This window comes from Ceratotherium simum, chromosome 5 (assembly GCF_057802395.1).
Source record: "Ceratotherium simum simum isolate JZ-2026a chromosome 5, ASM5780239v1, whole genome shotgun sequence".
NCBI classification, from domain to species: domain Eukaryota; kingdom Metazoa; phylum Chordata; class Mammalia; order Perissodactyla; family Rhinocerotidae; genus Ceratotherium; species Ceratotherium simum.
Window position 1 is genome coordinate 46,925,441 of NC_141904.1, and position 26,523 is coordinate 46,951,963.

Below are 26,523 nucleotides of genomic sequence, written 5' to 3' on the forward strand. Positions count from 1 at the left end.
AATATTCTTTAAGACAAGGCAGACAGGACAAATGCAAAGTGTTTAAAGGAAACAGATCTATAGGGAAAACAGTAGCTCACTTTTGCTTTTCTGGGGTGCTGGGCTAATCGTGAAAATGCAAAGGAAAAGACCTAAAACTTGGCTACCTCTATTTAAGACTTGGAATAAAATGTTCCCCTGCTGGGCTTTTAAGAGCTCTCTGCAACTTCAGCACCTTGGACTCAGCACTGCCCTGAAGCTCCTCTGTAACCGGTTTTTACTGCCTTAATTAACCAAGGCTAGGTGGGAAAGATTTACTCCATCTCTGTAACGTTATTGTTGCTTGCTAGTGGCTAGCAGCAGCTCTTTACCTCTTGCCCTTGATACCTGGCTTGCACAATTAGCACCTTATTATAGGCTGGCCTCTGAGGCTAATTACCATGCGCCTCAATTGAGCACTTTATTTTATTATCTTGTTCATGCACTAGTTCAAGTGCCTGGGCTGGCCAGCTATAATAAATCCTAAACTCCTTTTAGGTAGGTGTGTCTTTTCAGTTTTTTATCTCTTCAGACCCACGAGAACACTAGCGACTCACAGGTATGTAAACAAATACAGTACTTCCTGATTGTTTGAAGAGCTTCTAGATGTCTATTCTGGGAGTAAGGCACATGGTTGGAATCTGGGTCTCCATGCCTATGTCAACCTTCCGTACCAGACCCATCGGCCTTCTCTGCTGTTGAGGGCTCTCCTTTGCTACTTGGAGTTAAGCTCTAGTTGGCCTGTATGTAACCTCTCCTCTTATCTAAAAGGGTTGGCTGAAACAGATATAGGAACTTCACAACAGCACCATAGTCTACATTTCTCTACAAAAACGATTCAAGGGATGTGAGTTTATGCTTGAACAGACTCCTTGTTTTTGGAATTAAAACTAATAGGGCAGTTACCAATTCCATAACCAACACAGGCCTCTTTCACTAAATACTCTGGTGAATGAAATGGAGCCCCGGGCGAAAGACTGCATAAGCGAATGGTTAGGAGTGCAAGTATGGGAGCTAGATTGCCTGGTCTCAAATCCCGGCTCTGCCACTTACCCGTAATGTGACCTGTGACTTTGGTGAAGACAATTAACCTCCATGTACCTCAGTTTCCCTATCTGTAAAATAGGGATAACAGTACCTGCTTCATAGGGCTATGGCAAGGACTGAATCAGTTAGTCTCTATAAAGTGCTTTAGAACAGTGCCTGGCACATAATAACTATGTAAGTTACTGTTAAATGAAAGTACTAGAGTACAGAGATTTAGAATAGACAGACCTACAAAACAGTATGCCCCCAAAAGAATCTGACCTGACGGAAAAACTGGTTTAACAGAATAACGTGCCATCCTTGGCTTCTTGATTTTCTGGCTATCATAAACTCTTTGAATTGCTTCACTAAACCAAAAAAGAACTCTGATTTTATGGGTTTAAAAAATGTCTAATGCATTATCACAACAAACGTGATAAAAATGTTCTGGAAGCATTGAAGTAGTGAAGGTGTAATTGTTTTTGGAGAGAATTTAAAATGAACATTCTACTGTTTACGCCTCTCATCCTATTTAGCCTAACATGTCAGACATCATTCATAACATTATTTAGCAAATACTGCCCACTCCTCTCTAGCAAGGAACTTTTAGTCAGTTGTCAGGAAAACAGTTTAAATATATATTCTCTACTTTTTTGCGTGTGTGTGAGGAAGATCAGCCCTGTCTGCCAATCTTCCTCTTTTTCTGCTGAGGAAGACTGGCCCTGGGCTAACATCCGTGCCCATCTTCCTCCACTTTATATGGGACGCTGCCACAGCATGGCTTGCCACGCGGTGCGGGGGTGTGCGCCCGGGATCCGAGCCGGCGAACCCCGGGCCGCCGCAGCGGAGCACGCGCACTTACCGGCTTGTGCCACCGGGCCGGCCCCTATATTCTCTATTTTTAAAGATGTATTAAAAGATTTTTATGCAAAGATGATTACATGGTATCCAAACTCAGACTTTTCTTCCCATGTCTTTTCTGATCTGTCCATTTGCTGCCACTTTTTAAAGCCTCAATCCCCTTATATATCCTAGCTACTAAAATTCCACATCCAAAGATCTCTCCTTTCTGAGCAATCTCGAGCACAAAATACCATTTCTAACATCAGCAGTCCCTTGTTATCTCATCACAGAGTTCCTCACATAGAACCCAGGCATCCAACCACATATGGCATCTATGTGCCACAACAGGTGGGGCACCTGTGCTTTCATTAGGGAGGAAACCCTTCTGGCTTCACCCCTCCCAGTTTCCCTGGAGAGCAAAGTCCAACCCCGCAACATGTCTTCCCCTGTAGGTGCACCTGTAGACAACTACGTAGTAGAGTAGACATAAGAAACAACTAATGTCCAGTCTACTGAGAAGAGATCATCTATTTTGGGGCTCACCAGTTTAGTGCTTAAGAATGTGGGCAGGTACCTCCTCTCTGTACCCTCCTCTGACCCACTTCCCTACCCCACTGTGCTCAGTGATGCTACCACCATAGCTCTTAACCACCACGTTCTGTGGTTATGTTGGCCCTGGAACCTTCCCCTCTGCCTGGGGAGCTTCTCTGAGCAGAAGTTGTGTTTTACTTGTCTTATGTGTTCCAAAGCTAGCACAAAGCCCATCCATAGCAAGCTCCCAATAGTTATCTGTGAAACTACTGAAGCTACTACCGATAAAAACCCAACATTGTTTGGATTATCAAGCCATCAAGGGTTACTTCCACTTTTGAGAACAGGGAGGTTCCTCAAAAATGGGACATTTGGAAAAGTCATCAGATCATCTCTTTCTTCAATCACTTGGGGTTAAATTTCCCCCATTTATCCACATGGCCCCTTTAAAATGTGCATCGTACCTTGTCTGCCCTGCTGTAATGGGCTCCTTCAGTGACCCCATATTCACCTTGCAGGCATCCTTTCCGGATATCCAAGGCCCATACTCCTACCCGGCCATGGCCGGGGCTGGCCTTTTTTCGGGCAGCTGTTCACAGCTCCCAACGACCACCCCATCAAGCCAGGACTTCTAGCCATCGCTATGCCCCTCGCCAGAGCCGGTTACGAAGATTCTCCCCCTCACTCCCCTTGGGACAATGCTCTGGCGACCACCTAGGGCAAGGGGATCCAGCAAAGTCCTGGGTCAGCGTTCGGTGAGCCTCAGAGAGAGGGGGGCGGGGGGAGAATCCCTGGGCTGGAGTGAGGACGCCTCGGGACTAGTGGGCACTCACTCCCGGCCCGGACACTTCCCATCGAGAACCACCTAAAGAGGGCTGCATCGCCTCTTGTGGTCAACCATTCTGGGGACCAGGGAAATGCAGGACAGGGGGTCGGGGGGTAGGGAGAGCGAGGAGACAGCCCCCCGGGCTAATCACGACGTCCGCCTCGCCCTCGCTCGGGGTCGGTCTCTCTTTCGGATGGACACACACAAACACACACACACGACCTGCTACTTCAACTCCAGCTCTGTGCAAACCGCGCCGCGCGCCTCTCCCACTGCGAGTCTTCCGGCTCCGGCCCCATCCCGCGCCTCTCGCCTCACCCGAGCTTTTTCACCAACCCCAGTCCCCGCTCCCAACTGACCGTGAAGCCGGAGGCAGTTTCCCAGTCCCAGACCCCCGGTGGGGCTGCCGCCGCCGTCGCCTCCCCCTGCAGACCCCGACCCGGGACCCGGCCTCGGGCTGCAGCGATGGCTCCCCGGCACGAGGCGCCTCGGCTCCCTGCACTCGGGCAGACACGGGGCGGCGCGCAGGAGAAGCCCATCGAGCTCCCGACAGTGGCGGCGGCGGCGGCTGCAGGAGCGGCCGCCGCGCGGGTTGATGACGCACGGGCGCGGGGGGGCGCGGTCGGCGCGGGGGCGAGGCGGGCGGATGACGTGCGGCGCGCGGGCGGCTAGGCGGCATGGCGTCGGTGGCGCTGAGCGAGGCGGAGAAGGTGTACATCGTGCATGGCGTTCAGGTAGCTCCAGCAGCGGCGTCAGCGTCGGCCGCCGGGTTCCTCTCGCCCTGCGGGTCGCGACCGGCCCTCGGTTCGCGTGGGAGGAGGCGGCCGGGCTGCGGCGGCCTGGGTTTACCTCGTGATTAAACAGCTCGGCGGCCGGCGTTTGCCGCCCGAAGCCGGCAACGCGGGCGTGTTTAGGACCGGGCGGTGAGCGTCCATTTAGGACTGTATGTGTACTTGCAGCCTTACGGCTCCACAAGGTTCCGAACCCCGGTAGCAAGCGGTGGGCAGTCCCTGAGGCCTTTTCTTAGCGAGGGAGCACCATCTCTTCGGCCTTCCTGTGTCGCTTCCCTGGGCTGAGCCTCTCTTTTTTCTTCCAGGAAATGGGGGTTGGAGGTGGGCCTCTGGCCCGCTTTTCCTCACCTCGTGGTTGGGAGGCACAGGGAGAGGAGGCATCCAACGTAAAAGCGCTTTGAAAATATAAATTTCCTCACAAAGAAAGGGGGAAGGGTTTAAAAAGTTTAAAAAGCGGCTCCTCAGCCGGTAGCGTAATTGTTGCTGTTTCCCATTTTGCCAGTGGAGAACTAAGATCCCTAGAGGCAGCTATAACTATACTAAGATATTGTGTGCTTAGTCTTCAGTCCCTGGCTTTGACCGCTCCAGAATGAAAGTCAGAGAACCTTGGGCCTGGTAATGAGCTACCAAGGAAAGCCAAGTGTGTCCTTCCTGTGGGTAACCTCCCCAGATTAGAGACGTCTCCCAGATGTCTGCCAAAGCCTAGCCAGAGTCCTGTTCTTGCCCGTGTAGACCTAATCATTTTGTTTACTTTTCACCTTTGGTCCAGTATGGTCAATTTCAGCTTCTGGCGGCCCTTTTTCGTCAGCTTTTCATTCTTTTATTATTTCAAGGATGAATAAAATAAAGGCGATGGAATATAAGATATATGCCAAGAGAGTGATATAGTCAGTGGAGGTCAAAGGAGCTAAAGAATACTGGGGGCTATAATGCTCTGAAGGCTTCCCTAAGGAGATGGAATTGCTCCCCTAAATCCATGTCAAGTGTCCCTCCTGTGTATTTTCAGGACTCATTCATTCATTCTTTCACCCTAGGACTGAGCTAGACTCAAAGGGTGGGAAGGAGCTTGCCCTTATATAGCTCCCATGCTAGAAGGAAGAGACAGAAATTACAGATCTCTTTGTGTGTTTATATGTAAAATTGTACTGAGTGCTGTGAAGGAAAAACGGTTGGGGATCTGATCTAGTCTGGGAGGTCAGGGGAGGCTTCCCTAAGGAAATAGTATTTGAGTTGAGCTCTCAGCATGACTAAGAATTAAGTAAGCTGGAGCCTTCCAGAAGGAAGGAATGGTGAGTCCACAGGCCCTTAGGTGGAGGAAGCATGGAGCCACAAGAGTGGGCTTGGGGTAATGGTGGAAGATCAGGTTGTAGAGGTGGCTAGAAGCCTGATCCTAGAGGTCTTAGAGGCTCAGTCACTCCTTCATCATGGATCTTGGAAGGTAATAATCTCTTGACTTGTCTGTATGGTACCCTTAAAGCCTAGCCAGTGTCCAGCACTTCGTAAATACTCAGTGATGGTGAATGAGTAAGGTAGACCTTAAAAGGGAGATGAGTTGGACAGTGTTTTCATTTTTTAAATTAAAGCTGTCACCAGTACCATGGACATATTAGGGCCACAGTTGTTGGTAAACGCTCTGCTCTATGTATCGCAGAGCCATGCAGAGTAATTGACTTTAAATAAATCTCTTCATCAGGGTATTAACGTTGGCCACAAATTTGCTGTACTTATGGAGGAGGGAAGCAGAATTCTGTATTTAAGGAGGAGCAAAACAGAATTTACACTGTCTGAATAAAGGTCAGAATGCAGGTGAATGAGCCTACCACAGGATCTCCACTGATTCAGTTCTAAAATTGCCTAAAGTTTTGTTTTATTGGTTTTTGAGTGCCAGCAGTGCGCCTTAAGCAATGCCTAGCCAGAATCCTGTCCTTGCCTGCACAGACCTAATCATTTTTTGTTTTACTTTTCACCTTTGGTCCAGCATGGTCAATTTCAGCTTTTGGCATCCCTTTCCTTTCAGCCTTTGATTCCTTTACTATTTCAGGGATATTTCATCTTGGTTTGGTGGTAGTTAGAAGCAGTTGAAATTAACGTGGCAATGTGTGTTGAGAATTCAGTCCCTAGTAATGGTAACCAACAAACTGGCTCAAGCAAAAAAAGTACATGTTAGAAGACATACTCCACAGGAGTAAGTTTACCCGTAGGCCAAAGGGGCAAGGGAGGAAATAATCAGATGCCAGTGATAGCTGGAACTGTGGAGGAAGAGTTGCCCAACAGGAGTTGTAGGCTTGGGTAGATGCAGGCTCTATTGGAAATGTGGCCCCAGGTTAGGGGGAAAGGGGAAGCACTCTCTGATCTCCTTCTGGTATCTTCCATTGGCCATACCCAACCAGAGGCCAGCAAAGGGAATCCAGGTGATGCAGTTTAGGGGGGGTTAACCTGGTGCACAGATTAGGGCAGGAGAGGATGGAGAATGGATCTGGGGGAGTGGCGCAGGGTAAATGGAAAGGTTGATAAATCAATATTTTAATATATGATTTGATTGGTTTCTATTAAGTTCTCTCTCAGCCTTTGAAGGTAACAGTCCTAAAGGTAAGTTTATTGTCTCTGCTTTACAGATGAGGAACTGAGCTCAGACAGGTTCAGTCACTTGTCCAAGGTCACACAGTAAGTGCATCGTGGAGCTGGGATATAAATCCAGGTCTGTCTGATTGCAGAGCCCATACTCAACTCTCATGCCGCTTAACCGCTGCATTGAAAGTCATTGTCTTCCCTTCCTTAAATAGGGATCCAAAGGCAAAGACTAGAGAGAATCCCCACTTCTACTTCGCTTTCTCCTTTCCTCTGAAAACATGTGGGGAAACAGGAGGGGGAGGGGAAAGTCTGAGGCCTCCACCCCCTGCCACCATTTTTCTAGACCTTAAGTAGTATATGACATATATTGCTACATTGTTATCTTTTTAGGTAGTATTTTTCTGATGTTGGTTATAAGTTCCCTTAGAACCCTATTTTGCATTTCTTTCTACAGGTTTTGTTTTAGTAACCTGTTATTGCAAATTATTTTTTTCTCCCTTTACAATATTCAGGAATTTGGGGGCAGATTTCAGAATTTCCAGAACCTAGGATTTATCCTTTTTTCAGGTTTGCTTAACTGCCTAGATATGTGCTTTCTTTGTCCATGAGATGATATTGCTAACCTCCATCTTAGCCCAGTGATTCTGAAGCCTTGAAGCACCTTTTACTCACCCACAAAGTACAGATTCCCAGGCTTTACGTGGACCTTCTGAATCAGAATCTCTGGGGCTGGGGCCTGGGAATGGACCTTTTCAGAAAGTGTTGGGAGATTTTGATGCAGCTTCCAGACACTGGCCTATGGGCAAGCCACTGGCCTGGTCCAGCCTAGAGTCTGCTGCAGAAATCTCTGCTCCCTCCTGCTTGAGGTCACGTGGTCTTCCCACCTCTGTTTGAATGAAGACTTGGAGTGAGACTGAACAGGGTTCCTTTCCCAGCTCCACCATTCACAATAAGAGTGATTTTTCCTGGGTGGCTGAGCTAGCTCTTCCTGTGTAAGATGAGAACGTGTCCATCTGGGGGCAGAATGGGGTTGTGAGGAATGATGAGGTAAGAGAGTATTGAGTACGTGGCATGTGGCCAACCCTGAAGAGATGTTGGCTCCCTTTCAAGTGTTTTTTTCCATCAGAAGTGTGGCTTTGTCCCAAACTATCCACACTATTGCCCCAGTCTTCATAGTGACCCATTAGGGATTCGGCCTGTGGTTGTTGAGATGTAAGCTCTTTTGATTTGGAGGGCTAGAGATTGTTACATTATCTAAAGAAAAAGGGGGTTTGTGGCATGGGCTAGGAAGTCCCTAAGCAGTTCTGGGGCCCTGCCTCTCGTGGGCTCCACCGTGGATCACGTGGTCTTTGTGACTGTCTGCCTGTCTGTGTGTCTCTGGTGACACCTCCACTTCCCTCTGCTGAAGTGTGTCCCTTCTCCGCAGCTGCTTGCTGTCCAGCTTCCCTTCACCTTGGTAAACTGTGTCCATACCTTTACTTCTGTGTGGCCTCTCCAGCTTCCCTCCACACTATGACCTGTCAGCTCCTTTAACTCCCTTCTTCTCTCAAATATCTCCCAGATCAGAGATTGAATTCCAAGGAGAGAATCAGTTTCATGCCAAAAAGAGCTGGTCACTCTCTGAATTGTGTGCCTTTGGGTCAGGAACCTATCGCTGGCCCTGGCCAACAGGAGGTGGATGGTGACTCGGTTATGTGGCCTCAGTAGAACTGTAGGCACAATAGACTTTCCAGAATTCTGCCCATTGGGTGCCATGGCCATGACCTGGCATTAAACTGGCCCTCATAGTTTCAGACCAGGCCACAGCAGTTGATGAGCCCCATCAAGAGGCGTTCCTGTTGGGGCCCTGTCAAAGCATTTCATTGAATTTTTTCTTGGCTGTTGAAGGGAAGTGTAGCTCAGCTGATGGTTTCAGTTTCTTGCCTGTGGATCGAGCTTTAATTGTAAGCATTGTTGGGGGAGCAGCACAGAGGAGGGAGAACAGGGCCCAGCCTGGTGTTCAGCTGTGAGATTGAGCAGTCAGTGCTTAGGTCAATCCGGCCACGCCAAACTGGAGCCAGCCCCCAGGACTCTTGATTCTGAGCCATATGCATTTTCCATTTACAGACCCATGGCACAAGAAGCCTGCGCCAGGCACTTGCAAGGTGAGTGGAATCACATCCTTTCAAAGGAATGTGGAGCTACTCAACAGGGTTGGAAAGTGAAACGAGGATCAACATGTAGTTTTGCCTGCTGTGTCTTGGGCCTGAGTCTGCAAAGCTGGACCAGGTGTGGTCGCATTCCTAAGCGGTGGGGTTGCTTTCTCGTAGGGGAGGCATTCTGGCCTCACTTCTCCTCTAGCAAGCTCTGAAGTATTGGACAAGTCAAAGCAAGGTAATGGGGGGGGGGGGACATCACCTCAGAGGACCACTTTAAGTCTCAATCCTCTCAAGTGTGTTGGATTTTTAGAGATGACTTGCCGGCTTCTGTTGAGGAGTAATGGCCTGGGTTCCCTGGGTAATGAGGAGAAGCAGCTCTGGGTTGAGTCATATGTCCTTCCACTCTGTTGCTAACAGGGGATTGAAACTTGGTGCTTCAGTGTCCTCATCTGTAACCTCTCTCCAGGGTTGTTTTTGAGGATCAGTGAGCTCATACGTGCCCCCAGAAGCAGGAGAAGGGAACTGCTGAGGGGGGACCCCTATGTGCTACTCTCTGCTGAGGGTTCCCCTTAAGTGATTTATGGCTTTTGGATTCTCTTGTAACTCTGAGATCGGGGTTACTCCTGCTTTCTAGATGAAGGACAGACTCAGCTGTTGAGGAACTAACTTGCTCAAGGTCAGAAAGCTGGTACGTGACAGCAGAGATTTACATATAGGTTGGAGGTGATGCCATCACACCACACCCAACTGGCAGGGTTGTGATCACACAGTAACAGCTTGAAAGTCACCAGGAGCCATCCCAGCATCCAGAAGCCCTTTGTTTAGAAAGGTGCCTCTGTCCCCTCTGCTGGGAAGAACAAGACTCTGCTCTGGTTGTCCATCACCTGTTGACATCTCTGTTGATTTTTTAAATGGAACTTTCACTTCAGGGCTGCGTCTGTTTAAGTTTTCACATGTGGATTAATTCTTTTGCTCCTGAGTACTACAGATGAAGAAAAATTCTGGGAGGGCATCAGGCTGTAAGCCAGGCCAAGCAGGTTTGGGTGATTGATTTCCTAAGCTTTTTATGAGGAAAACTGGATTAAAAAGAAAGTTGTCCTGGTTGCAGTGATTCATGGACTAGTTCATTTGGTGTTTTGGTTTGTTTTTCTCCCATTTTTGGCTGCTTTTTTCTGTGAAAAAAAATTACGCTTTATGCATCCTTGGAAAGGAAAATTTGTAGCTTTTTGTTTATTTCTTGACACCTGAGCCTTTCCCACTGAGCCTTCCCCAGGGGACAGAGGGTGATTTAAAGGCTGGAAAGGCAAGATCTGGTGAGGCCCAGTTCTCTGACACTCCCCTAGCCCCATCCTGCAACAAGTGGGTTGTCACTACAAAGGGTTGTGACTAGATCTTTCCAGAGTGAGTGGTATTTTAAAGCAGTAGTTGGAAGCCTTGTAACCTTGTGGCCTCCCTGCTTTCAGAGTCATTATCACCATCATCAGGACCAACTAGTATAGCCAGCTACTTTATCCTTTGAGGGAGGCTGTGCTGATTCTTGTTGCACAGCGAAGAGACCTTTTAGAATGCAAGAGGCCATGTGGAATTGTGGTTAGGAGTTCTGGCTTGGAATTTAAGTGCTGCTTACTGGCTGTGTGACCTTAGGCCAGCCGTTTAGCATCTTTTGACCTGTTTCCCCGTTTGTAAAATGAAATGAAAAATACCTATCTGATAGGGTGATTGTAAGGATTGAATGTGTTACCTGTGTAGTGTTTCTTGTACATTATCTAGTATATAGTAAATGCACATTAAATAGTAGCTACTAGTAGTTTTTGCAAATAATTGTGGCTGTTTAAGATCTGTAGAATTAGAGAAGCACTTTTGAGTGCTTCTAATCTAATTCAATCTCCATCTTTTATAAATGACGGAATTAGTCTAGAGGAGGAAGGGACTTGTCCTAGGTCAAGCAGCTAGTTAATGGCGGGACCAGGCCTGGTACCCATGACTGATGCACCTAGTGATTGCTCACACTTGTACCATACCTGCAACCTATGAAAGATTCCTTGTAAATGATATTTCTGGGCCGGGTTTTCCCTTTTCCTAGCAGGGTACAACAGGGGTGGGGGGATGGGGCTAACGGGTGAGGGTGGCGGTGTCAAAGATTGGCCTAGGAAGCCTTCATGTTCTGTGGGTGGGGTTGTGAAGAGACCCAGTTACATAGTTTTGGGATCCTCCAGTGAAGAGGGATCACTTTATGGAATACTACCAGAGGCACATTCTCCTAGACTTAAAATTCTGTTGCTTTGCAAATACATGCCTCCCCAGACTCCAGATAGTCCTCTAGGGAAGGAGTGGGTTGGGAGTGGATGGGCTGCAAAGGGACTTCAACCTGACTTAGGATGTTTATTTTCTTTCCTTTAATGGGAGTCCAGAGAGTAAAAGAGCTGAAACAAACATGACAGATGGTAGTAGTACTGTGTGGTGGGGAGCATGCAGTGTTTTGCTTTTCTATATTTTAGTTCTCAAAATAAAAAAGTCAATCACATAAGCAATTAGCCAGGCAGTTTAAAGACAAGTTTGTGACAATTGCATACTTCAGAGCATTTTTTTTTTTTTTTTTAACATTTTGAGGAGCATTAACCCCTTTGAGAATCTGATGAAGCTAATGATTCTTTTTCTGGAAAAAAGAAAGTGCTTTCAAAAAATGTTTACAGGGGCCAGCCCTGTGGCGTAGCGGTTAAGTGTATGCGCTCCGCTGCTGGCGGCCCGGGTTCGGATCCCGGGCTCACACTGACGCGCCGCTTGTCAGGCCATGTTGTGGCAGCGTCCCACATAAAGCAGAGCAAAATGGGCACGGATGTTAGCTCAGGGCCAGTCTTCCTCAGCAAAAAGAGGAGGATTGGCATGGATGTTAGCTCAGGGCTGATCTTCCTCACACACACACAAAAAAATGTTACAGAGGATGAGGAAGATCTCTATGAGCTGATGTGGAGTGATTTCCTGCGTATGTATTAAAAAGAAGAAGCAAAGTGTAAAAGTATGTGTAGTATGCCACCATTCTTATAAGAAAGAGGGAATATAAAGATATGCATGTGTCTGCTCATTTGTGCAAAGCAAGTACGAGAAAGGTGAGCCAGGAACTAAAGAGACTGGTCACCTGCCTGGGGTGGGTGGGAAAGGGATAGAAAGAAGGGGAGGCATGAAAATAGGGATGAGGGGACAGTGACGTTTCTCTGTGCATACCTTTTCTGATAGCTTTGACTCCTAGAACCCTGGTAGTTGTCCACATACCCAGAAGTAAATGAGAAATAAAAAGTAACCAGGATGTGGGGTACCCAAACTGAAACATCAACAGTTGCAAATAAACCTAATGGGTACAAATGAGTAACAGCCACTCCTAAGGATGGGGGAAGACACCAGAAAAACACTGTTTGGAGTGGGCACTGTAGGCTAAAGACAAGAAGAGCTCTACACAAATACTGTGCCCTATTAGTAAATTTGTTTCTCACAGGGCTGTGGGTTAGCAATTGTGTAACTACTTTATGTGAATACTAATACATAAATACATTGTAGATAATGAAAGCCAGGTTTCTCTTTGTCTGAGAAAGAAGTTACAAATAAGACAAGAGGAAGGTTAGAACCAACCTATCAGTATGAACACATGGCTTTTTACTAGATATATGGAGAGATACAAAAATAAATATAGGTGTGGATATATACGTGGCTTAGTACACATGCACATATTTTCTAGCTCTGTCTGTTGAAAAGGTCTAGAAGCAGTGATGCTCCAGTAGCAATGAACCGACTTAGCACCCGGAGCACCCGGATTCTGGTTTTTAAGTATCATTCTCCAGTAAAAGGAACCAGGTCTTCTTGGAGAAAAGGCTGACCCCAGGGCTGGGGCAGGGAAAATACAGGAGACTGGAACACCTTGTGTTGTCAGAAGTAACAAAGTGCTCAGGAAAGGTTGGAGGCATTTGAAAGAATGCAGGAAGCAACACAGAAGAGCTCCCAGTGGACAAATCTGGAACACTTTGAGCCACAAAATAGATAGTGATAGTATTGGATTATAACCACAACATAAAATAGATATTTATGAGTTATACTGATAGAAGTAAATAAAGTAAATAACTGAAGATGTAAGTAAATGGGGAAAAGGGACAGGCAGTATGTAGACCACCCTGAAACCCATCTTCTGCAGCAGGGGGCGGCAAACTTTTCCTGTAAAGGGCCGGATAGTAAAGATTTTGGGCTTGCAGGTTGTAGTTGCTATCACAGCCACTCAGCTCTGCCACTGTAGCTTGAAAGCAGACACACAATACCTAAATGGATGGGCATGGCTGTGTTCTAATAAAACGATTTACAAATACAGGCGGCCCGCAGGCCTAAGTTTGTTGACCTTGTCCTAGAGAATGCCTGTTTTAGAAGATATCAGGTAGTTATTTAGCTGTTTACGGAGTAGATCTTGTTGAGTTTGGGAGGTAGGAGGGCCACAGCCGAGAGTCGTATCCTGTGGCTCTGACAACACGTACTTGGTGCAATTTCTGAATTGCGGATTTTGAAAGAGGCAGCTTATTTTGTCTCTTGTTCAGATTCTGTTTGTTTTGTGTGCCTTTTCTGGTTAGTGGTATGTAGTATGGACTTTGCACTCGAACTGACCTGGGATGGAAACCTAGCTTTCTCTCGCTAGCTGTGGACCTCAGATAAGTTGCTTACCTTCTCTAAGTGTCCATTTCCTCATGTGTAAAATAGTAATATTGTTACTAGCTGTGAGGACAGAATTTTGGATGATTCACTATGAGAAAAGGAGATGTTGTATTGCATATTTTTCTAGGGGGAAAAAAAGGAGTGAATTAGTTTAGGAGTCTTTTAATGATTTGGGATCACAGCCTTAGGATTGTGATTGTTGCTCTTAGGAAGACCTCCGTGTGGATGGCCGTGGCTGTGATGACTACCGATGTGTTGAAGTGGAAACCGATGTGGTGTCTAATACCAGTGGGTCTGCCAGGGTCAAGATGGTGAGTACTGTGGCCACAGTCCATGCCCAGGTAGAGGAGTGGGTAGGCCCCGGGGAACCAGCTGCAGGCCCCTCAGGGCTTTTGGAGTGCAAATTATTCTGGGGGATATCCAACATCCAGGCCAAACTCTGGGAGGGGTTTGTCTAGATCTGCAGGACCCCTCACCTTCTCAAAGGGCCACTTCCAAGTCCCAGCACTGCTCCTAAGAGAGTACCCCAGGGGCATCTGTCTGGGAGAGGAGGGAGGTGGTTGGGTGCCTGGCTGCCTGCCTTGAGTGAGGACCCTTCTTGCATATGTCTGCAGGGTCACACAGACATCTTGGTAGGAGTGAAAGCAGAAATGGGGACACCGAAGCTGGAGAAACCAAATGAAGGTTACTTGGAGTTCTTTGTTGACTGGTCAGTACTATGCAGATATTTTTAAAGAAAAACTAAAGATGAAGATTCAGAGAATGAACCTCTGGTTTCCCATTGAGCCCACTTTTATTTTGCGTTTAATCGTCATTCATCCAGCCAGCAGATATTTACTGAGTTCCTCCTATGTGCCAGGCACTGGGATATGTGGAAGAAGGTCGTGGCTCAAGTCCTGCCCTTGTCCTAATCACCTGGCCCTCGCTGGGCCTCATTTTCCCTGTCTGAAAAAGGAGGGCATCTGCAGGCAGCCCAGCACGTGGTGGTTATGAGTCAAGTGAAATGATGGGTGTTACGGTGCTTTGAAAAATATCAAATGTAGATGATAAGGATCGTTTAGTCTAAAACATCCTGCTTCTCCTCCTGCTGTAGCTTTGCAAAAAACTTTTCATGAGTTGCTTGGTGGAGCAAGGACTAGGGCCAGCCAAGCAGCCTGACGGCTGAGGGAGTGGCAGCTAGGCAGGCAGTGTGGGAAGAGCAAGGACTCTGCAGTCTCTGCAGCCAGCCAGCCTTGTTGCTGGCTTCATTCTCTGGCCAGCTGCGTGACTTCAGGCTAGTTACTCCGTCTGTCTGTGCTAAATTCCTTTATCTGAAAAATGGGGATAATAATATTGTTGTGATGATGAGGACATGATAATGAAGACAGAGTGAGCCACTAGCACAATGACTGGCTCCCAGTGGGCTTTCAGTAAATGTTATTTCTCTCCCTCTTGTTACTTCTCCCTTCTAGGGGTTGGGGCTTTTTATTGGGTTGCTGGCTCAGTCTCATTTTCTATCTATAACTTCACTTCTAGCTAGGTGGTGACAGCAGGCCTTCTTGAGGTGAGTAAAGATCTCTATTGGCTCATGCTAGGTGCAAGTATATAATACTGATACTATATTGAGGGTCCCCAAGACCACCCGCACATTCAGAGATTTGCTGGAAGGACTCACGAGACTTAGCATATAGTTATACCCATAGCTAAGATTTCATACAGCAACAAAAATGCAGCAACGGGGCCGTCCCGGTGGTGTAGTGGTTAAGTGCGCGTGTTCCGTTTCGGCAGCCCGAGGGTTCGCAGGTTCGGATCCCGTGCGCGCACGAACGCACTGCTTGTGAAGCCATGCTGTGGCGGCGTCCCATATAAAGTGGAGGAAGATGGGCACAGATGTTAGCCCAGGGCCAATCTTCCTCGGCAAAAAAAAAAAGAGGAGGATTGGCATTGGATGTTAACTCAGGGCTGATCTTCCTCACACACACAAAAAAATGCAGCGACATGTGCAACGATTCTGCCCAAGAAAGCCGATTTGAGACTCAGCACCCAAGATTTTTATTGGGGCTGGTCACGTAAGCACCCTCTGCTTAACACATACCGAAATTCCAGACTCCTAGAAGGAAAGCAAATGTTCTGCATAAACCATGATTTGCATGCACAGCTAGGCACAGTGGACATAGTTTAATGTTGACTGGGAACACTCTGGGAGTCAAGTTCCCAGATGCCAGCTGAGGGCCAACCTTGGAAGCAGGCCTCTCTAAAGATAGCAGCCTTGTGCCTCCTCTGTCAGCCCTTTTTTGCACAAATGCTAGTTGTGTAGCAAGTTGTAGTCTGCCAATCTTCACTTCCAAACACAGAAGTTGATCCTCACAACAATCCTGTGAGAGAGATGACAAATGGAGTTCAGAGAGGGTAAGCGACTTTCCTAGGATCACATAGCTAGTAATGCCAGCTCAGGTCTACCTGACTCTGAATCTTTTCTCTTTCTAGTTCATGCAGCCTACAGAAGCCAGCTTTAGAGGGATATTGTGCTTAGAGTTCCCAGAAGGTATCTGCATTCATCTTTCTGGCCAGTTTTCCTTCCAGCCCGTTCCTGCCCTCTCTACTGGACCCCCAAGCAGTCTTCTCCTGGTTCTACCCAGCTGCTGTCACCAGTTTGAGCTGTGCAGTAGAATTGGCCCATTCCTTAAGTTGCTGTGGATGATGATGACTTTGTTCAGCCCTCCAGCTTGTTCTTTCCTTTGCTCTTAGAGGAAGAAAAATGCCTCTCCTGGCCTTGATCTGCCTAATTCAATGCCTTAAACAGTCAGTGAGGAGCAGACACCATGTGTGAGGAACTAATTTGCTTTCCTTTTCTTCCTCTTCATTATCTTCTACCTCATTCATCTCAGGCAGACCAAAGACAGTCAGCCCAACCACACCAGATGCTCAGTACAGGATGCATTTTATTGTGGCTCTGTCTGACCATGGCTCCAGGTTAGCCACTGCTCTTGTCCCTTTCTTGTCACAGCTGTAAAGGGAGGGTGGCACCAGGGTGAGAAGAGCCTTGGAGCTGCCTCTTCCCAAGCTCTGACTTCTAGGAGTAGTCTCTCTCTCCTGGCGGAGCGTGGCTCCTGCTGGTCTCTTTTCCCCCTTGGTAAGTCTCAGGAGAATGCCAACAGGCCCAGAAGCTCCAGTTCCCAGAGAGTTCTCCTGAATCTGTTTCTCAAGATGGATAGTCTCAAGGTGGCACGCTTGCGTTTCTCTAAATGGCACAGTTAGTGTGATCAGCCCAGCAAGTAGAATCACCGTGAGAGATTCACAAAACCCCTTTCCTACAGAGAAGGGAGAGGTTACCAGGTACCACTGGCAGCCATCTTTATCAGAACCTCATTTGAGTCTTCTGATAACTCTTAATTGCGTAAACAAACAATCCGCTTTATTCCGATCCAGTGAATAGCAATGGCTCCCGGGCACCTGTGGACGTGCCCTGCAATAAGGGTGCTGTCCCCCAAACCCCGGTATGGGGCCTCTGCTGGAGAGCTCAAGGAATTCACCCATTATAGGCTGAAACAGAGTTATTACCCAGAGGGAGGAAAGTAATGGGGGGCAAGGTGTCCCTTCTGCCAGTCTGAGCCCAGCTTGACTTAACTACTTATGAGCAGCTTGCAGGTTTTAATTATTTAGCTTCCCAGTGGTAGAGAGGTCTCAAAAACCAAAAGCTTTTCTGCTAACTCATTCTGCTTCCCTTTGCCTATTTGGAATAATATGTGGAGCCTGGAGTAGACACCACCTCCCACCCCCATCATTTTCCCGGTGTCTTGGGAACGATGCCCTTTGGGAAGGGTCCCTGGCTGCACTGACCCTGCTCCTCATACTAGTGGAGTAGTCAAGATTTGGGGTTCTTGAGCTCTGCTCCAGAGATGCCTGGCAGTACTTTCACTAAACTGGGAGCAAGCTCGGACCTTCTAACTCCTGTCTCATGTCTTTGGTTTGTTAGTTGTAGTCTGAGAATAGGCCATTTTAAATAAGAATTTTGAAAATTTGGGAAAAGATGGTTTCCATCTAAAGCCCAGAGAAAGGTAAGAATTTAGTGAGTTGGTATGTCACTCTGGATTACCACTAGATGGTGGTCCATCAGGTCGCTTCTCAGCTCTCTGACCACCATGTTGATGGGTTTAGGAACTGTGGTTTAGCCTCTCAGAGAGGCTTCGGTTTTTAACTTGGGAAGTTGAGGAGAACATGTTTCATTCATAGATGTTTCAGTGTGCCCAATACTTGTCACTTCCCTTTGGGATCTTAACTACTTTTCAATGTGATCACTTGTATTTTTCACTAATATTGAACCGGAAGCATTGAGCCCTGAATTGGTGGGTGGAGCCACTTGATATCTCTTCCTTACCTGCTTAGTGCTGCTTGGTGGGACCGCTGTTCTCTGCTGAAGGGCTAGGGGTGCAGGCAAAGCAGAGAGGTAACCTGCAGAAGCCATTTGAAGCTGGTTGTACTCTGAGAGTCTCCAGAGCTGAGGAGATGACTCCCAGAAACTTCAGACAAGGGCTTACCATGAAAAGCTCAGAATGTGCTGTTGTTCCCGTAGCCAATTATAGGGAAACTTCTGCAGGCTCAGAAATGAGCACATGCGCACACAGAGGAATCAGGAATTGAGACCTGCCTTGGGGCTAGGTGGCTACTGGAGGGGTAAGGCCTTGAGGTGGCCCTGCTGTAGGTACCCAGTGAATCACTTTTTCTGCCCTGGTCATGGCCTGACCTGGCTGTAAGACTCCACTGATTTGCAAGCTAGATTGATTGCAAGGGAACCAACAATGGGCCTACTGTCTGAAGTCCCGTTCCAGGTGGACATGGCCTCGGTCTCAACCTACCGCAGTTAAACCAGAGCTGTGCCTAGCAGGAGGAGCAGAGTGCAGGTGATGAGTCAGGAGGGGTGGAGAACTGGGAGGGGCAGCGTTCCCAGGATTTTTATTAGTTTATTCAGCTCAGTAAGTGATTTCCCAACAGCCCTGGAAGAGGGGTTGGCTCATACTTTATGAAGGATCTGAGTTGGTTTTGGTAATTGCAAATGTAGAAAGCACTTGGTTTTATGCTAAAAAAACCCAAGTGTATACTCCCATACTGAAAGAATATATTGTAATATATATTGCCTATGAGCGGGGGCTAGGATTACCAGCCTGTGTTCTCTCTCTTTTTAAACTGTGTGTAATAGAGAAGCTTTTTCTTTAGGACTCTCTTGCTCTGCATTCCTTTTTTTTTTTTTTTTTTTGTTTAATGTGAGGAAGATCAGCCCTGAGCTAACATCCATGCCAACCTCCTCCCTTTTTGCTGAGGAAGACTGGCCCTGAGCTAACATCTATTGCCAATCCTCCTCCTTTTTTTCCCTTTTTCTCCCCAAAGCCCCAGTAGATAGTTGTATGTCATAGTTGTACATCCTTCTAGTTGCTGTATGTGGGACGCTGCCTCAGCATGGCGGGACATGCGGTGTGTCACTGCGTGCCTGGGATCCAACCTGGGGCCGCCAGTAGCGGAGTGCGCGCACATAACTGCTAAGCCACGGGGCCAGCCCCTGCATTCCTTAACTCCAGCATTCGTGGTCTAGTAATAAGTCCCAAGACCGGAACACCTATTCATTACCTTGAGGCATAAGACAGGCCCAAGGAACCTAATCTGACTGATGTTAGGCTACAAGCCAAGCGTGCTGAATTACACATCTAGGGGGAGTCCAGTGAAGCCTAGCAGATAAGGGCCAGGCTGCCTGGGTTGGAATCTTAGCTCCCTAGTCACTAATTGTGTGACCTTGGACAAATTACATAATCTTTTTGTGGCTCAGTTTTGTTTCCTCTAAAATGGAGTCAATAATAGTGCCTACTTTATAGAGTTGTGAGAATTAAGAGTTAATACATCTAAAGTGCTAAGAGTGGTGTCTAGCACATAGTAAACATTCAAAAAGGTTGTTAAAGTTTCCCTTCTTGTAAAATGAGAGAGTTGGACCATCTGAGGTTTCACAGTGTCATCCTGTAGGTCAGATCTTGCCTGTGAGATTTTTGTTTCTAATAGAGGTTTTTTTAATTGGTGAATTAAAATGCCTTTAGAGAGGGCTGGAAAGTTGGCCACAGTCTCTGTCACTCCCTGTTAATTACATATATACCTTGGTTCAGATACATGTAGTTACCTGGCTGGCCCCTGCAGGCATTTGTTTTTTTGTCCTCTGGAGATGGTCTATCTAAGGCCCTTTCCAGATCTACGTTTCTGTCTAACCCTATCAGAAAGTGTCCTTGTGCTATGAGCGCCCCTGCTGATGAGGCGGAACCCTCATTTCTCTACTCCAGCCCTTCTCTCCATCCTTTGGCAGAATATGGGTCTCTGGCTTTTCTCATGTTTCCCAAAACAGTGCACCCCATCCCCTACCCTGAACAACTTCCTTTCATTTTCCCAGCCTGCTCCCCAGAGTTGCTCCATGGCCAGGGCACCATCCAGACACAGGAGCTTTCCGTGGTCTCAAGACCCTCTAAACCTTCCTCTCTGCCTGGCTACCAGCTATGCTGAAAGAATGATGTGTTAAAAAATCAACTTTTAAAGTGGGAAACATTTCCACTTTAAATTAGCCCAGTGTCAGAAAATAAATGGGGCTTGGTTTTGTAGGTAGATTAATTTAGCCAGTTGGGCCTGGAAAGTTCTGTAAAGCATCCCTGAGGGCAGTAGAAGAGCCACTTCATCAGTCCCCCGAGTAATTAGTCACACCCAGGAGGATGTGGCCCACTGTATCAGGAAAAGGTAAACGTTTTCATCTCTCATTAGGTTTGTCTACACAGAGATCTATATAGATATGTTTTTAAACACTTAAAAGACGGAACTTAATATTGATTGCTTAGTGTTTAAATTAGAAACAGGCTGTGTCTTGCTGGCTGTGCAAAATAATAAACTTGGTTCCTGGTGACTTGATTATTTCACCATAAATGAGCTTCTTTTCATGGCTCAGTGCCTGAGTCCAGCAAAGGCAGTGAGGGAACAGTGAGGTTGCTATGGCAGTAATGAAGTTTCTCTTGGGGATTTTGAATTGGGGTTCTGCTGGCTCAGAGAGGTAAGGGAAGACTATATGTTTAGACAAGCAAAGTTATTATACAGTGATACAATCTTGATTGTTTTGGGATTCATTCTTTCACCTATATTAGAATGGACTAGACAGGAGGGATATTTAAATGTATTAGGTGAGATTTCTTTTAGCATTACACAAATGGGCTGAGCACAGGCTTGAGCCTTCACACAGGTTTTGCTTTGCCTGGAATCCCCCTGCTGTCTATGGCCTGAAAGTCTTGTACTCATCTTCAGATTTGAGGTCTCCTATAACCCTCAACACTGATTGACACCCTCCCTGATCCCCTACCCCAGCTTTTTGCTCCCTAGCATGAAACTCCCCCCTACTTCATTGGAATTGCTGGTTTAGGGCCTGCATCCACCTTGCTCAGTCTCCAAGTCTCCAGTGCATAGGGCTGGGTACCTTCTAGGTGGATGAGTGGATGGACAGATGGGCTGGGGACCAGAAAGCTTCAATATGTGATTTTGTAGAGACCGTACTGAAAAAACTGGTTTCTTAGGTTTTTGGGCCTTACTCATTGCAGTAAAATGATTAATAGAAAGTTTACTTATCTCACAGATGTATAAAGGGTTTGTTTTTGTTAAGCCAAAACCTTCAAAAATTTCCTGTTAAACACTTTTGAGTAGGGCTTAGAGTGGCAAATGTTGATGGCTGTTCATTCTTTGTTGAGGTAATTGGGCATAAGATTCAAGAGGCCAAAATGGAAAAGTTTTTCTCTTGAAAAATAGAAAATCAAGTAAAAGGGATAACCTAATATTTAATCAGCTGGCAGTCTTTCTCTCTTATTTCATTTTCCTTCCTTTTATTACAGTGATAATCTAAAGTTTATGACATAACTCTGTGGCATCCTGTCATACATATCTTCTCAATCATTCTGGGAATGTTATGGTACTTACATTGTGGTTTTTGTTTTGAGAGCATCATAGTGCATTCTAAGGCTGTGAAAACTAGGGATGGCGTATATAATGTAAACCCTCTGTAAGCCAGACTGTTTGATCCTCTAGGCCTCCTGGCTTCCTGGGCCTGCCAGAGAAGAGTATTTATTGTACTCTCAAGATAAGAGAGTTAATTATTACTGGCCAAGGTTCACTTTACCATTGCTCTCTTGTTTCTCTCTGGATAAAGATGGCTTCTGTTAGAAGTCAGGGGGGCCTCCCATCACACCCACTGACAAATCCGGAGCATAGTGCCGGTCTGGCTCATTACGTGTGTCTGGAGGCTGGAAAAGTGGCAGATGCCATCCTTTCCTCATTTTAGTGACTTTCCTTATAGTGCTGGCTCTTCCAGCACTCCACAGGGAAACTGGAATAAAGCCTTACCTTTTTTCTCTTTGCATTTGAAAAGCCTCACCCAGCTTTTCTGTTGCCCTTCTTTCTAGTTCAGCCAATGCTACCCCTGAATTTGAAGGTCGAGGAGGTGATGACCTTGGCACGGAGATTGCTAACACCCTCTACCGGATATTTAACAATAAGAGCAGCGTGGACCTCAAGTCCCTCTGCGTTAGTCCTCGGGAGCACTGCTGGATTCTCTATGTGGATGTGCTGGTAAGTCTCACGTTGCTGTGCTGGCCATGCTCTACCTTTGTTGGAGAGCAGTTGGCCTACTTTCCTCCCAGTGCTTTTTCGTTCTTCAGGTGGATACTTTCAACTTCCAGGGTGAGATTAGTTGGGAAAAGATTGGTCTCCTGTAATAATTTTTTTTATTAAATATATGTATAGTAGCATACATATAATGCCACCCTACAATAAAGTTATAAAGAATCATATCATGGTAGCATCTAAAATTATCCACAGAGATTGTCAGGGAAGAAAAAAACAAGAGATGCTCTCTGGATGGTGCCAGAGTTGATGGGCAGAATGTAGACAGGTTGGCATATTCTTCTGCATGGAATGTTCATGAGCTCTTTGCATGCATTTCCTTTAACCCTTACAAATGTTTTGCGAGTAGGCACTGTTATTTTCCCCATTTATAAGTGAGGGGTCTAAGACAAAGAGAGGTAAAGGAACTAGCCTGAGAGGTCTCAGCTTGTGAGTAGTGGTATTGGGCCTCAAAGCCAGGTCTGTTTAATGCCAGTGCCTACTCTTGACCTCACTAAGCCATCCTCCCTTGAAAACACCCTATAGCCCATCTGCTCTGAGTCCCTCTTTTCCCAGGTAAGGACCCTGAGGCCCTCCGGAGTCTGCTCCTACAGGAGTCTTTCTAGTCAGTTCTCCATTGCCTTCCTAGTGCTTTCTCTCCCCAATACTCCTCTGCCCGGTTTCTGGCACTTGACAGTAACTTCTCCTACAGCTGTAATTAATTTTACCGGTAGCTTGTTCATGTACAGGCTCTTGTTGGCTCTGTTTTATTCCTTTTCATTAAATTTTATCAACCTTGAGATTAGTGACATCTTCCACTTCAGATTGAGGACACAAGACTAAGCCATTGACCAAACAGATTCTTTAATGAATCTAAAGATAAAGCAGATCTTGTGGACTGATAGTGAACTTCATGAAGAGGAACAGCCTGGCTGTCTCTAAATGTTGGCCCTGCATGAAACAGGGTAGGGCTTTCTAGATGTTTTAAAGATTTTATTTATTTATTTTTTCCCCCCAAAGCCCCAGTAGATAGTTGTATGCCATAGCAGCACATCCTTCTAGTTGCTGTATGTGGGACTCGGCCTCAGGATGGACAGAGAAGTGGTGCCTCGGTGCGCGCCCGGGATCCGAACCCGGGCCACCAGCATCGGAGCGCGCTCACTTAACCACCAAGCCACGGGGCCGGCCCTCTAGATGTTTTAAAATAAATTTGATATTGGAGGGAGCATAGTCAAGAGTCGTAGTCAAAAGTGGTTACCATTGTCCGGCAGGTTAGGGCTGTTCTGAATGCTGATGCTAATGGGTAAAAAGAATGAAATTACAAGTCTGTTTGCTTTTTCTCATCTTTAGTAAGTGGGATGTACCTTATAGTGTGATTCCTATCAAGCAGGTAATTTTGCAGGTCCTGGTTTTGAGGAGGGAGGGACTGGCAGCCTACAGTCCTTATCAATAAGAGGCAAGCTTCATAGCTGCCCAGGGAGGTGCAGCCCTGCTACATGAACTCTCAAGTTCCATCCTGTGTCTGAAGAACATTATATCCTCCTCCTTACCCCCTAAAAAAGTGTTATGGTGCATTGCATTTTTCCTTTAGGTGATCTTGCTTTGTTCCTTCTCACTGTTTCTGCACAATTGTGGTTTTGTAGGAGGCTGGCTCAGTGATGGGGCCTGATGTACTTTTTTTTTTTTTTAAAGATTTTATTTATTTTATTTTTTCCCCCCAAAGCCCCAGTGGATAGTTGTGTGTCGTAGCTGCACATCCTTCTAGTTGCTGTATGTGGGACTCGGCCTCAGGATGAACGGAGAAGTGGTGCCTCAATGCGCACCCGGGATCCGAACCCGGGCCGCCAGCATAGCAGCGCACGCACTTAACCACCAAGCCACAGGGCCGGCCCATGATGTACTTTTAATTCAGTCAAGAAGCCTGTTCTCTCATGAAGGCTTTTGCAGAACTGATGAATAGAGGGACATTATCTCAGCTTAGAACCAGCCTTAGAACCTTCTTACGTGAGCAGGGGATGTGTGGTAAGCAAGAGTGTCCCTGTCATCTGAAGAGCTTTTTATTATTATTATTATTTTTTTATTTTTTAATAGTATATATTTTTTTTTTTTATTGATGTTTTAATGGTTTCTAACATTGTCAAATTTTGGGTTGTACATTTTTGTTTGTCCATCACCATATATATGACTCCCTTCACCCCTTGTGCCCACCCCCACTGCCCCTGGTAACCACAGTCCAGTTTTCTCTGTCCATGTGTTGGTTTATAGTCCACATATGAGTGAGATCATACAGTGTTTGTCTTTCTCTTTCTGGCTTATTTCACTTAACGTAATATGCTCCAGGCCCATCCATGTTGTTGCAAATGGGACGATTTTGTCTTTTTTTATGGCTGAGTAGTATTCCATTGTATATATATACCACATTTTCTTAATCCAGTCGTCAGTCAAGGGACACTTAGGTTGCTTCCACTTCTTGGCTATGGTGAATAATGCTGCAATGAACATAGGGGTGCATAAGCCTCTTTGGATTGTTGATTTCAGGTTCGTTGGATAGATTCCCAGTAGTGGGATGGCTGGATCATAGGGCATCTCTGTTTTTAATTCTTTGAGGAATCTCCATACCGTTTTCCATAGAGGCTGCACCAATTTGCATTCCCACCAGCTGTGTATGAGGGTTCCTGTTTCTCCACATCCTCTCCAACATTTGTTGTTTTTTGTCTTGGTGGTTATAGCCATTCTAACGGGCGTGAGGTGGTATCTTAGTGTTGTTTTGATTTGCATTTCCCTGATGATTAGTGATGTTGAGCATCTTTTCATGTGCCTATTGGCCATCTGTATATCGTCCTTGGAGAAGTGTCTCTTCATTTCCTCTGCCCATTTTTTGATCGGGTTGTTTGTTTTTTGGTTGTTCAGTTGTGTGAGTTCTTTATATATTATGGAGATCAACCCCTTGTCAGATGTATGTTTTGCAAATATTCTCTCCCAGCTGGTTGGTTGTCTGTTCATCTTGATTCTGGTTTCATTTGTCTTATAAAAGTGAAGAGCTTTTTTTTTTTTTTTGTGAGGAAGATCAGCCCTGAGCTAACATCCATGCCAATCCTCCTCTTTTTGCTGAGGAGGACTGGCCCTGGGCTAACATCTCTGCCCATTTTCCTCCACTTTATATGGGACGGCACCACAGCATGGCCTGACGAGTGGTGCATGGGTGCGCGCCCAGGATCCGAACCCGGGCTGCCAGCAGCGGAGTGCGCGCACTTAACCACTACGCCATGGGGCCAGCCCCTGAAGACCTTTCTTTTTAAGATTCCTTACATTTGGATTTTTTCTGTAATATTTTACTTAAATATTTTTAAGGTTTTGTTTATTTTGGAAGAAGACATGAGCTTTTAAAATGTTGTCATCGGGCCGGCCCCGTGGTTTAGCGGTGAAGTGCGTGCGCTCTGCTACTGGCGGCCCGGGTTCGGATCCGGGCGCACACCGATGCACCGCTTCTCTGGCCGTGCTGAGGCTGCGTCCCACATACAGCAACTAGAAGGATGTGTAACTATGACATACAACTATCTGCTGGGGCTTTGGGGGAAAAAAAAAAGCAGGAGGATTGGCAATAGATGTTAGCTCAGAGCCGGTCTTCCTCAGCAAAAAGAGGAGGATTAGCATGGATGTTAGCTCAGGGCTGATCTTCCTCACACACAAAAAAAATAAAATGTTGTCATCCTCAGAAAAAGTTTTAGTGAATTAGAAAAGTATTTTTAAAAATTGTATTGTTAGTGAGGTAACTTAGTTTTCGTCATTCACAGAATTCACACCTATGGAGGGATTCCTCTTCCGAGAAAGCAAATGTTTGCTTCTGGCCTTGATAGGAATGTGCTTCATGCATGTGAAGTGGGGGATAGGCTTTTATTTGGGGAGTAAGTTTTTATCCTACATCTAAAAATATACTGAATACACTGAGTCCATGTTTGAAGCAAGTTGGTGGAAATCCAGTCTTGTCCCTGGGATTGTAAAAATTGAATCTCCTATGATTTATTTTTACCAGCTGGTCTGGACAGTCCTCAGGCAGAGCCCATCTTTCAGATACTCACTGGGCAACCTTCCATGTTTTCATACTTTTACTACAGACACGTTTACTTAAAACCTATTGCAGTCAGATGATCCATCTGTTTCCAGCATTGTTTTTTTTCCCCAATTGGGTTATGAGAGTAGAAATTTAACTTCACTCTTCTTTGCTCTTTAATGGCATTGGTTCTTACCCCAAGTGGGATAACTGTTAGGACTTTGTCATGCTGACAGTGTACAGGTGACCTTTGGTGGGGAGATCGGTCACAAGGCTGTCTTGCGATGGGCCCTGGAAGTGGTAATGAGGACCAGCGCATGGCTTGTGGCATTGGGCATGGGAGAAAGAGAGTGGAGGAGCCATCGCAGTGCCTGGCAGCTGGCTGTATGTGGAGCCAGGAGG

The 26,523-nt window shown here is 46.4% G+C and overlaps 2 protein-coding genes across 6 annotated transcripts in view; one reads left to right on the forward strand and one right to left on the reverse strand.

The window, feature by feature from the left end:
- Nucleotides 1–3,751, reverse strand: part of ZDHHC3 (zDHHC palmitoyltransferase 3) — a 58,623-nt gene extending 54,872 nt beyond the window's left edge. For all 4 annotated transcript variants that reach the window (XM_014791242.2, XM_014791234.2, XM_004419593.3 and 1 more), the window contains exon 1: nucleotides 3,604–3,751. The gene's annotated coding sequence lies outside the window, so the exon portion shown is untranslated. The remainder of the gene's footprint in view (nucleotides 1–3,603) is intronic.
- Nucleotides 3,752–3,873: 122 nt separating this feature from the next.
- EXOSC7 (exosome component 7) overlaps nucleotides 3,874–26,523 on the forward strand; it is a 34,601-nt gene continuing 11,951 nt past the window's right edge. Inside the window, exons 1-4 of one of the 2 annotated variants that reach the window (XM_004419594.3) lie at nucleotides 3,874–3,978; nucleotides 13,640–13,741; nucleotides 14,045–14,139; nucleotides 21,872–22,037. In XM_004419594.3, coding sequence (XP_004419651.1) covers nucleotides 3,922–3,978; nucleotides 13,640–13,741; nucleotides 14,045–14,139; nucleotides 21,872–22,037 — 420 coding nt within the window. In that variant the 5' untranslated portion in view covers nucleotides 3,874–3,921. The remainder of the gene's footprint in view (nucleotides 3,979–13,639; nucleotides 13,742–14,044; nucleotides 14,140–21,871; nucleotides 22,038–26,523) is intronic. The other variant, XM_087430844.1, reaches the window with a different exon arrangement.